The 11,131-nt window shown below is 36.5% G+C and overlaps 2 protein-coding genes across 2 annotated transcripts; one reads left to right on the top strand and one right to left on the bottom strand.

Moving 5' to 3' along the window:
* Positions 1-1,759: 1,759 nt before the first annotated feature.
* On the bottom strand, positions 1,760-4,235 carry LOC117625840 (pentatricopeptide repeat-containing protein At1g53600, mitochondrial). Its single transcript, XM_034357420.1, has one exon. It carries the CDS (start codon positions 4,233-4,235, stop codon positions 2,091-2,093), a length of 2,145 nt encoding a protein of 714 aa, XP_034213311.1. The 3' UTR covers positions 1,760-2,090.
* A 1,972-nt stretch (positions 4,236-6,207) lies between these two features.
* Positions 6,208-6,934, top strand: LOC117625765. The gene has a single exon (XM_034357312.1). It carries the CDS (start codon positions 6,346-6,348, stop codon positions 6,889-6,891), a length of 546 nt encoding a protein of 181 aa, XP_034213203.1. The 5' UTR covers positions 6,208-6,345; the 3' UTR covers positions 6,892-6,934.
* Positions 6,935-11,131: the final 4,197 nt, after the last annotated feature.

Genomic DNA, 11,131 nt, shown 5'->3' on the forward strand with positions numbered 1-11,131 from the left:
TGGTGAATTTCTGATATTATTCTTCTCTCAAAGGAGGTGTATATATAATGTACAATGTCTTTTTACCCAAGTTAAAGATAAGAGCTAATCCTAATAGAACAAGTAATACAATATTTATAAGAATCTTTATATTAATTTCCTATCTAAAATAGGACTCACGCCAACAAATGGGACTGCCAATTTGATGACCTCTGGTACTTGTTTTTATTATCTTTTAAAACAAAATTTCCCCTTTTCTTCGATCATCAACATCAAACCTCTCTAAGCAGTAAGCCTCTCCATCACTCTTGTGTTTAGCAAGGGGGTGAAAATAGAAAAGGGGTTGAAATGGGAACACTCTAGATAATAATTAAATTTGGTGTCTTGTCTATCTTAATCAGGTAAACCTAAAACCTAAACTTCACAATATTCTCCAGTATGGAATGTCTATGAGGAGGTTTCAAATAAGTTTCCCACTGGGTTTTCTATGAAAATAATAATAATAATGTGAACCTTCGTGCATAATTCTTATTACTAATTATAATAGCTCTCTGCGCTTGCATGATAGATGCCAAGAAATTTCTATGCACCAAAAAGTCAAGTATTCATTATGTTCCGCACAAAATGCGCCCGGAAAATGTCTAAAGTCCAACCAATTATGATGATGCAATATGTGGATTTAAATAGTGCGCCACTTACCGTTTTTCTATGTGTAAAACTTGTGAAAAAATGAAAGCGTATGTTATAGCACTAGTGGCCTATGGCTCTGCGATTGGGGTTGTTATTTGTTTCACGTGTGTTTGTTTTTGCTGCAGGAACAAGAACAAGAACAACCAAACAAGACGAGCCAACAACCAAACAAGACGAGCCACCATGGTGCCTCCTTCTGGTCAACCAGCTAACCGCGGCGATGTTGAAAGAGGCAGAGTTACTAATCAAAGAAGTAGCAGAACCAAGGATGGTGGCATGGTTATTTTGGCTGGAGCTGGTGTTGCTGTGGCTAGTACAGCTGTGGTAACTAGTGGTGGCGGTGGCGGTGGCGGTTGTGGCGGTGGAGGTTGTGGTGGTGGCGGTTGTGGGGGTGGAGGTTGTGGTGGTGGTGGGTGTGGAGGCGGAGGGGGCTGTTGATCAGGGATATAGTAATATTTTTCCTTTTACTATTTTGTTAGAGGTTTATATTTTACAAGCTTGTATAGATTAGATTGATCAACTTATATATCTAGTTGGTTAGGTTTTTCTATAAAAATGGCTTCTTACTTCTTGTTCATATCGCATATTCGTTAGAAGAAAGTTGATCTTGTTGGAGAAAACAAAAATAATAAAATAAAAAGTAATTTATTGTGATGTGGGGAAATTTTAAGAGAATGTGATGCCTTTTCTTTTTTTCTTTTTTTTTTCTTTTTTTGGGTCGAAGGTGATGGCCTTTTACAATTGGAGGGAGAGTATATTTCTTTGATAGAAAAAGAAAAATAAGAAGGGAAAGCTTTTCTGGTTGTTTGAAAAACGCTTCTGCAATTTACTCTTCTAGCAGACCAAGAAATTGGCTACTCCATGGGTATTTTTTTCCCATAATAGTTTTATGTAGAAATAGACAACATGTTATTATATACAACTTAGCACTTGAGCCTGCTTTGTATATATAATTTATAAACGAAAAAAGCCTCATAGCAAAAAGAAAGAAAGAAATCATTTGATAAGTTTTAATTATCAAAATGAAAACATTACTCATATCTTTCTTAGAGAACGCAGCAAGTAATGGTTGTGTTAGTGTTGGCTTTTATTTGCCTTTGCTATTGTGGACGCAGAAGAAGAGATATCTTGCCCAAAAACCATACCAAAATATCCCCCTCACCCAACCAAGTCTAGGAAAGCAGATCATTTTCATTCTAACAAGATATAATAATCTCTTTTACTTCTCCTTTTTCTTGTGTTCATTTTCTCCAAGTCTCCAATTCCTAAAACAAGTAAAGACAAAGCTCCGACAAACCCCGGTTCCCCTCCAAACAAGGCTCACAGTTCCAATTTACTGAGCATAAGAGCTGAGGGAAAACCCTGATGATTGATAAAATGGATAATATTACTGTCTGTACTGTGAACATTTGAAAGGATCATCATCTATCCAGTGGTCCAATTTCCATCGTTATGATCAGAAGCATTACTTTGATCTCTTGTAAGTCCAGATGGGATTGATCTCCTGCAAGAAACAAATGAACCTTGTCCTTCACTACGATCCAGCTGCAGCCTGGACTCTTCCTTATCCCCTTTGATTTTTTGGTCATCATCACTTGGTTTCCATCCTTCACTTTCCCCAGAGTAGAATATAAGTTGGACAAGACCACATAAGGGGTTGCATCATCAGGATCCAATTGAATTAGGCGCTGTGTTGCAAGCTGGGCAAGATCAAGACATAAATGAGTCCTGCTAGCGCTGAGAAGAGCTCCCCAAACCCCGGCATGGGGCTCAAACGGCATTGAATGAATCAAATCGACAGCTTCATCTAGCAAACCAGTCCGACCAAGGAGATCAACCATGCAAGCATAGTGATCAGGTCCTGGTTCTATATCGTGTAATGATTTCATTGAATTAAAAAACTGCCATCCTTCCTCTACTAGGCCCACATGGACACATGCTGAAAGAACACCTAGAAAGGTGATTTGGTTTGCCTTGCAACCTTCATTCTGCATGCTCCTAAATAAGTTAAGCGCCTCTTCCCCAAACCCATTTTGTGCATACCCAGTAATCATTGAGTTGAATGAAACAGTGTTGCGGGTAGAGATATTTGTAAAGATCCAATAGGCATCAGTAACATTCCCACACTTTGAATACATAGATACCAGAGAATTTTGAACAGATAAATCAAATTCCATATCCATCTTCAATGAAAGAGCATGGATCTGCATCCCCTCATTTAGGCTGGCCAAACTGGCTGAAGCACTGAGCACACTGCTTAAAGTTAGAGGATTGATCCTGATTGCCTTTTGAAGCATCTCAATAAACCAACGGAGAGCCTCCTCATAATCCCCATTATTTACAAAACCCGAAATTACAGCAGTCCAAGCAACATCATCCTTCTCAGGCATCATTCTGAACAATTGGATGGCTTTCTCAGTCATCCCTTTGCTAGAGAATCCTGACATCATGGTCGTCCATGAGACTACATCCTTTGCAGGCATAATCTCAAACAGACTAAAAGCTTTTTCAGTTTCACCACATTGAACGTAACCAACAATTAAGGAATTCCAGGAAACAATGTCTTTCTTGCTTATCATATTAAATATCTTAGAAGCTTCATCTATGCGTCCATATCTACTGTACATAATGATAAAAGAATTCCCTAAAAACACATCATAGTCAAATCCCATACAAGAAACTAACCCGTGCATCTGAATCCCTTCTCCATATCTACCGAAACTACCACAAGCTTCTAACAGTACAGCCATGGTAGTGCTATTGACCTCCACTAGCCTTTCCCTTCTCATTTTCAAAAACAATTCAAACCCCGCTTTGAAATTCCCCATCTTCATATACCCATCAATCATTGCCGTCCAAGTAACCACATTCTTCTCCAGCATCCTATCAAACAAACTTCTGGCATCAACAATCCTTCCCATTTTGCAATACCCATCAACCATACAACTCTGAGAAACCACATTGCTATCTACCATTCCCTCAAAAACTCGAACTGCTTCTTCAAATTTTCCCGCCTTCAAATACCCATTTATCAAAACATTTGAACAAACCGGTTCGCGCCACTTAACTGGCATATCACAGTAAAGCTTCTCAGCCTTGTCAAACATCCCCGCCTTTACAAAACCCGTGATCATGGCACCATAAGACACCTCATTACGCTCGGGCATCTTAGAAAACAACTCAAAAGCTTCACCTACCATACACTGGTCCTTAATATAAGCTGTGATCATCGCATTATACGATGCTACGTTTCGTTCGGGAATTTCATCGAACAGTTTACGTGCTTTGGTAGTTTGGCCATTTTCAGCATATGCAGTGAGCAGAGCAGTCCAGGAAATAGTATTCTTCTTCGGCATACGATTGAATACTGACTCTGCTTGTTTGATATCACCATTTCTTCCACTTCGAGTGATTTGGGAATTGCAGTAAACAAGAAAGCTGCTGGCTTTTCTGGTTTTGGACACGTTTTGGGGTTTAAAACCTGCTTCAGTAGACAAGTACGAGCAGTGAATCTTATTAGGCAAGCGCTTATAGAAAAGGGTAGTTGGTTTGAGTTTTGTTGGCATGTTTTAGTTTGACGTATCTGAATTGGCAAACTTGTATCAATCAGATGGGCAAGAGTAAAGTTCATGCTAATCAACTTGAACTAGACGACTTGCCCAAAAAGCCCAACCCCTTTGTTTTCATGGGTTTGTAGACATTTTTCTACACCCAGGAATTTGAATGGGCTTAAAAATTCTGACCCGATTAATATCAGAGTTGGGTTAGAACTTAATAAAATAGGTTATTTGCTCAAATGGTCCTCAAATTTATACCCAAGTTGCATTTTGGTCCCTCAACAAAATTATTCTTTTAAATGATCCAACAACTTTTTACTATGTTTTAATTAATTAATTAATATTTTAGTATAGATTGACGATTTTAACTCACAAATTAACGGCCATATTGATGAAGTATAACGGTAGAACCAATGCACTAATTAATAACGAGTTAGTAGACTATTTGAACAAATAATTTAATTGATGGACCAAAATACAACTCAGGTATTAATTTAAGGACCATTTAAGTAAATAACTCTAATAAAATAATTAATTTTTCTTTTTGTTGAAAATTTCCAAATGCAAATACACCACGCCATCTTCTTTATATATCAACATATTTTTGGACCTCATGTATGCATTGCACAGAAAGAACATGTGCATACATAAGATCTGGTTGCTTATCTAATCAATTAGTGATGTTTTTTAGGTGGGTTAGTCTAATGATTTTAATTACCCCAATGTTTGATTTAGTATATTTCTACTACTATCCATTCCTCTTTATGTCCTTGGTTGAGTTTGTCAATAAAAGAGTATTAGTCACATCACACATCACATGTTGAATAAACCAAATCCGAATGAGCTGCGAAAACGTATAACTTCCAATGGTAGAACACTTCAATAACATAACGAAGATATGTAAGTCACTCATTATTTGCTTGCTTTAGCATCAAATTTCAATTCTGGCAGACTAAACCCTTCAACCATAAATTAGACCTTTCTTGATTTAGAGGAGTAGGTGGATGGATGACAAATCAAGATTACGAATAATTGAGCTGCTTAATAATAATATTGGTTAAATTAGTCAGAATGATTAGGCTTTATTGGGCTGTTGCCTTGTGTTGGTGTCTTGTCGGGAAGCATATCGCTTTGGGTGGGGGTTCATTCACAACCCACTAATGGAGGATGAGGGGATTTGGGGATCTAAATCCCACCTAAAGTGATGTGGTGGCACCACATGCACCTTAGCGTATTGGATGGTCAATCACATTTTACTAATCTAGCTAATTGGGATCCTAATCTATGCCTTCTTCAGCATCTTTCTCCAACCAAATCTTTGACTAATAGCCCTCGAGTGTGCTTGAGATAATCGTTTCTCTTATCTAAGTGGGATCAATTAAAATAATTAAAATAAACAATAATGAGTTTTAATATATAAATCAAATAGGATAGTTGGGTTGACAAGATGAGTAAAATTTCTCACTCCTCGATATCTTTCTCAAAAAATCATTGAATTTGACCATAATACCACCACATAAAGTTGTTAGTTCACATGTTATAATATGAGTCAACGATTAATATCACAAAATAAAACACGAATTACGATGATATGCGTAAATTGGTAATATCACGTGACGATGTTACTGCCACACCAAAAGTAACATTTTTTTGTTTGTTTGTTAAAAACTCATAAAAGAATTTTATTAAAGATGTGCGTGTGCTTTTTTAGGTTCCTGGTAAGCGCTTTCCTAAGAATCACTACAAAAGTGTTTCTCTAACCTAATAAACATCACTTATTATATTAAGTCAGCAAAAATACTATAGAAAATACTATCTAGAACTTTATTTTATGTTTCAAAGTCCCTCCAACACACCAAGGTTTTAATTTAAAATGAAGGCATATATCTTTTATAAAGAAGATAAGTGATGGTGGGTCTATTTTATGATAAGTTGTCTTCCTTGGAATATGCCACATGACACGACTCTCCTACTTATATAAGGCCCCTGACTCGTTTAATTATACCACACCACCACTTGCAAAGCCATTTAGGTGTAATAGCTTCTAAGTTCTACACTTGCAGTTTGCATTTCCTCAGTTCTTTCTTTTCTAATCAATTTGAATATCTCTCTTGTCCAAATGGCTTCTTTGCTAGCTGAAAACTGGTCATGCATGAACAACAACATGGACATGAATGATCACTTTCCTGGAGCAGCTGGAGCTGGAACCTCATCAAACATGAGCAATGCCCTGCTCATGTCCTTGTTGGAAGAAACACAAGGCGATCAAGATCACGACGAAGAGCGATTGCGCAGCCTAATCCATGCTCTAGAAGTAGAACTGGACCCTACTACTAGTGAAGATCATGAAATTTTCATGGAAAATCCTCATCAATTTGGTGGCATTAGTCAAGAGGATTTTCAGCCATTGGATGTGGGATATGTGAGCGGTGGTGATTTCCCTGGAACAGATGCAGCTGGGTTCGGTTGGATTGATATGGAAATAGGGTCTTCTTCTCAGGAGGGTACTGGTGAATCAGTTGACTGGTACATGGATTCTTGTCTTGATGATGAGATCGATTGCTCGTCTAGTAATTTTGGAGGGGCTACGACCACTCCCTTTGAGGAAAATGGGTATCAGAATTTGTGGCAGGAAACATATATTAATACAAGGATGAATGTATAGTTGAGGTTTTATATTAATTAGCACGTAACATTTTATTTGCAAACTCTACAAAGTTGTTCGTCTCTTAATTTTCATTAAAAAAGAAGAAGAAAAAAGAAGCTCTTAATTACAAGTTGAGATCATCAAGAGATAATTAATTGATCGATATCTTTATTTGAAAGAAAGCACAATTGGCCTTGCCAAATCCCTAACAACTAATTAAATACAAAAAAAGTTTTACTTGTGGATTTACCCAAGAAAACGTAACTTTAATCAAGAATAAGATGCTTTGAGATGACAGAATGCAATCCCAACAATACCTTTAACACAACCAGTTTGAAATTTAATTTTGTCTAATTCGTTTTTATCCAACTTGCCCTACTTTTTCTTTAATTTTTTGGATACATATGCATCATGTCGTGTGTGTGACCCAAAGGTTAAGCAAATTGCAAGAAAATATCTTTAATCACACTTTATGAATAACTGTCAAATAGGGCTGTTCCTGAGATTTTGAGGGACCGCGAAACTTAAACTAAAAATACTTTTTAAAAAAATTCATAACTTAATGTCATAACTTATCATAAATTAGCATGTACTGACAATCAGAATTCAAAAATAAAATAAAATAATAAGATCGTTATATATCCCCAAAACAATCGTATATAATAATGAAGTAAATTTAAGTTTTAGCCACAAAAAAACTTTCACTTTTGGAAAAAGCCAAAACTTTTCCAAAAAAGACAGAAAAATCCATAAACTTTCAAACCAAAGACATGCAAATGTAAAGGATTCCTTAGGAAATCCAAAAATAAATAAGGGCATTTTTGTCCATTTTGGCTTCTTTTAAAAGTGAAAGTTATTTATCGTATATATACTCTATCGTGCAACAAATTGAATATATACTCTATCGTGCTAATTTATGATGAATTAGCATGATGGGGAGGGAGGAGAAAACGTTTTGGGGTATATATATTCATGTGTTTCTATTTTTGTAAGAAAAGCGTATATGGCATCAATGAGACTCGAAGCACTCGAAGCATGGCCCTTGTATCTAGTGACATAAGCTAGAAAGCTAGCTCCGCTACAAACGCTTTTCTATCAATATGCAGCACGCTAGAGTATATATACAATCGTTAAAATATTAATATTATATAATACAAAGAAAATAAAATTTCAAAGGTCCTATGCGGTGGTGCCACTTGCACCACCCCAGGGACGCCTCTACTATAGGAGGATGGATTAGTACTAGAAAGCACATCGAAATGGGTCACAGATGATTTGACACTGGTACTAACAAAGGTCACAGTGTATATTCATGGTAAAGTGGCCACAAATAAGTATATATCACGTCATTGTGTTATATTTTTTCCACTACAAACATAATATGTGGCCAAAATTAATTATGCTTGTGTGGTTTAAGGAAACGTGGCCATTTGTGTGAGCAATGACAACAGTAATTGGAAAAATAGTATTCAGGTACAAATTATTAAAGAATTTCCGAAAAAAAAAAATGTAGCTTGAATTATGATTTTTTCTGGCTAAAAAGGGATGTGAACAACTCGCCCTCAATATATTAACTTCTTTTTTCTTTCAAAACAAGTGACATAAAAGCGGGAAATCGAACATATATGACTTCAGATGTATGGGTGAATGTTTTTAACCATTTAGTTAGAACTTGAAATCTCATGTCCTAATAGTTTCTTTCTTTTTATTGTTTAGTTTATACAATGCACGTAGAATGGGGGATTACAAGAGATTGCGAGTATTAGAATTTTCGAGTGAAACAGGAAAACCTAATTCATTACATTATTGTAGTTTCATGCATTGGCAGATTTTGTACTATTGTCATGACAGGAAGGCGCATGCGTTGCTTACAATCAATTCCAACTCTCTTATTCACATACCACAGCAAAGATGAATGGAAATCGATAGGGGATCTCAAAAAAGTTGGTCCATTATAATTTGGTGGACAAAGGACATAACCACATGGTGTGGGGATCATTCACCCACCATCCATTCTATAATTTACAAGTACTTGTATAAACATTGGGATCTAAATCTCTCTAAACACCACCAAACATTGTGTGGTGGCACCATGTGCTGCACAGCAAGATTTGGAAGAAAAAAGAAAAATGGGCATGCATCAACCCCTCATTATTATTTGTGTCGAAGCCACTTGTTCATCACTCATCCAATGTTTGTCAAAAGAAAACCCAACATCAACACATGTGATGGAGATGTTAAATGTTCAATATCATATGTAATTCAGTGCCCCACTTGAAAGATTCTTGATTAAAATTAGTAACATCTATCAATTATGTCTAGTTAGTTGGTACCTATGAATTATTCAAGTGGAAATTGAAACATCAAGAGCCTCTCAAACTTTACATCACTAAAGCAACATATCGAAAAAAAAATGTATCCCCTCGTGTAAGCATTTTGTATGGTGCAAGTCACAGCTCTGACCACCCTTATTGCTCTAGTATTGTTCTTTGGTGATCCGTCAGTGAAGATATATGAAATTGGTACATAGGTGACGAGGGGTAAATTTAAAAGATATTCAATCAAGAACGCAACAACCTTCACACACTCTAGACCTTGACCAAATACTCTTATGACTAGTCAACTGTTAGATATGAATTATACCAAACAATAACATATACAGAGCATACCAAGATGTACCTGCAGGCCTAGAGAATTACTAGTGACAACCTAGGCACTCAGAAGGACCCATCAATCTAGGCATCCCCTGTGCTAGCAACAACTATGGTGAAAGTGTGTGAAATCATCATAATCAAGTAAACACCAAACAGCAGATAATGATGACTAGTCAACTATAAGGACACAAACCCAGAATTTATACAATGACTAGTCAACCACAATTAATACGATGACTAGTCAACCACCAAGAACACAAACCCAGAAATTCATACGATGACTAGTCAACCACCAAGAACACAAACCCAGAAATTCATACGATGACTAGTCAACCACCAAGAACAGAAACCCAGAAAAATTACAGATATGCAATCAGAAATTGTTCACCCAGAAACCCACCATTGGGAAAAACTGGGGGTCATCAACCGACCAGGCAATCCACTAAGTAGAAAAATATTCTTACAAAGGAACACAAGCAAGCTCAAGCAAAACCTAGATCTATTTAGGAAGATGAGCAATACCTCCTTTGTGCAATCTTCTTCTCCAAATTAGCAAAGCTTGAAGCTCAGTTCTTCATGGCAATGGCAGCTCCTTCTCCAGCTCTTTCATCCCATGGCACTAGCTTGCAAGCTCTAACTCATACAAAAATGAAATTTGGATTCATGGAGAAAATGACCAATTTCTTCAAGAAACCATACTCTTGAAGAAATCAATCTTGAATCTGACCTAGATGTATATGATAGAGTGTTTGATCTAGCAAGATGAAGTTTTCATATTTCAAATGCAGTTTTCAAAAAGAAACAATTTGGAAAACTCAAAGATGAAAAATATGAAGGTTACTCTTGAGGAAGAAGAAGCAAAAGTTTGCTATGAAACTTTCCAAAACTTCTCCCCCAAAAGTTACGGCTGCCCAAAGAAGAATTCTTTGGTATTTACACACAAAAGTTCCCTAGGTCAGAATCCCATGTGGCAGCAGAGAGAGAGAGAGAAAAAAGGAATAGGACAAAAAAGTTGGTTATCAAGCTGGCGAGCAAAGATGACTAGTCATCCAAGAAACAGATGACTAGTCATCATTTTATGAAAACAGTTTAATGCAATGTTATGCAATGCACAATTTACCTTTGTCAATTTGCATGAACCTCCATATGAAAGTTGTTAGTTAAGAACACCTAGAGAAGCTATTCTCAATCTAAACTTGAGCTTGATAAATAACAATAGAAATCCTATTACAAAGTTGTCAAGGGAAGCCAAAAGAAAAACCCAAAATGCATACATTAACAATCTCCCCCTTTTTGGGTTTCCTTGACAACACACTCTCTAACAACACTCAACCCAAAACCAAACCTATGGAGATGATGAAATGAAGTACCTGCAAAACAACAACCAAACTCCCAGGCACAAGACAAGCATATTATATCACAGAAATTTGAAGCAATATGCAATATGTGAATATGTGCAATATGGGGTTGAGAGTGTTCTCCCCCTTGTTGATAAGGAAAGAGCAAAAAGGCAAATATTGAGAAACAGTAATCAAGTGAATTAAACACAAGTCACATAATCAGATTTGAACAATATGCACATGACACAGTTTGATTACAAAGCA

This window comes from Prunus dulcis, chromosome 4, assembly GCF_902201215.1.
Source record: "Prunus dulcis chromosome 4, ALMONDv2, whole genome shotgun sequence".
Classification (NCBI taxonomy): domain Eukaryota; kingdom Viridiplantae; phylum Streptophyta; class Magnoliopsida; order Rosales; family Rosaceae; genus Prunus; species Prunus dulcis.

Bases quoted from the DNA above. Each gene is read 5' to 3' on its own strand.
- LOC117625840 (XM_034357420.1), bottom strand. From the start codon at position 4,235: ATGCCAACAAAACTCAAACCAACTACCCTTTTCTATAAGCGCTTGCCT.
- LOC117625765 (XM_034357312.1), top strand. From the start codon at position 6,346: ATGGCTTCTTTGCTAGCTGAAAACTGGTCATGCATGAACAACAACATG.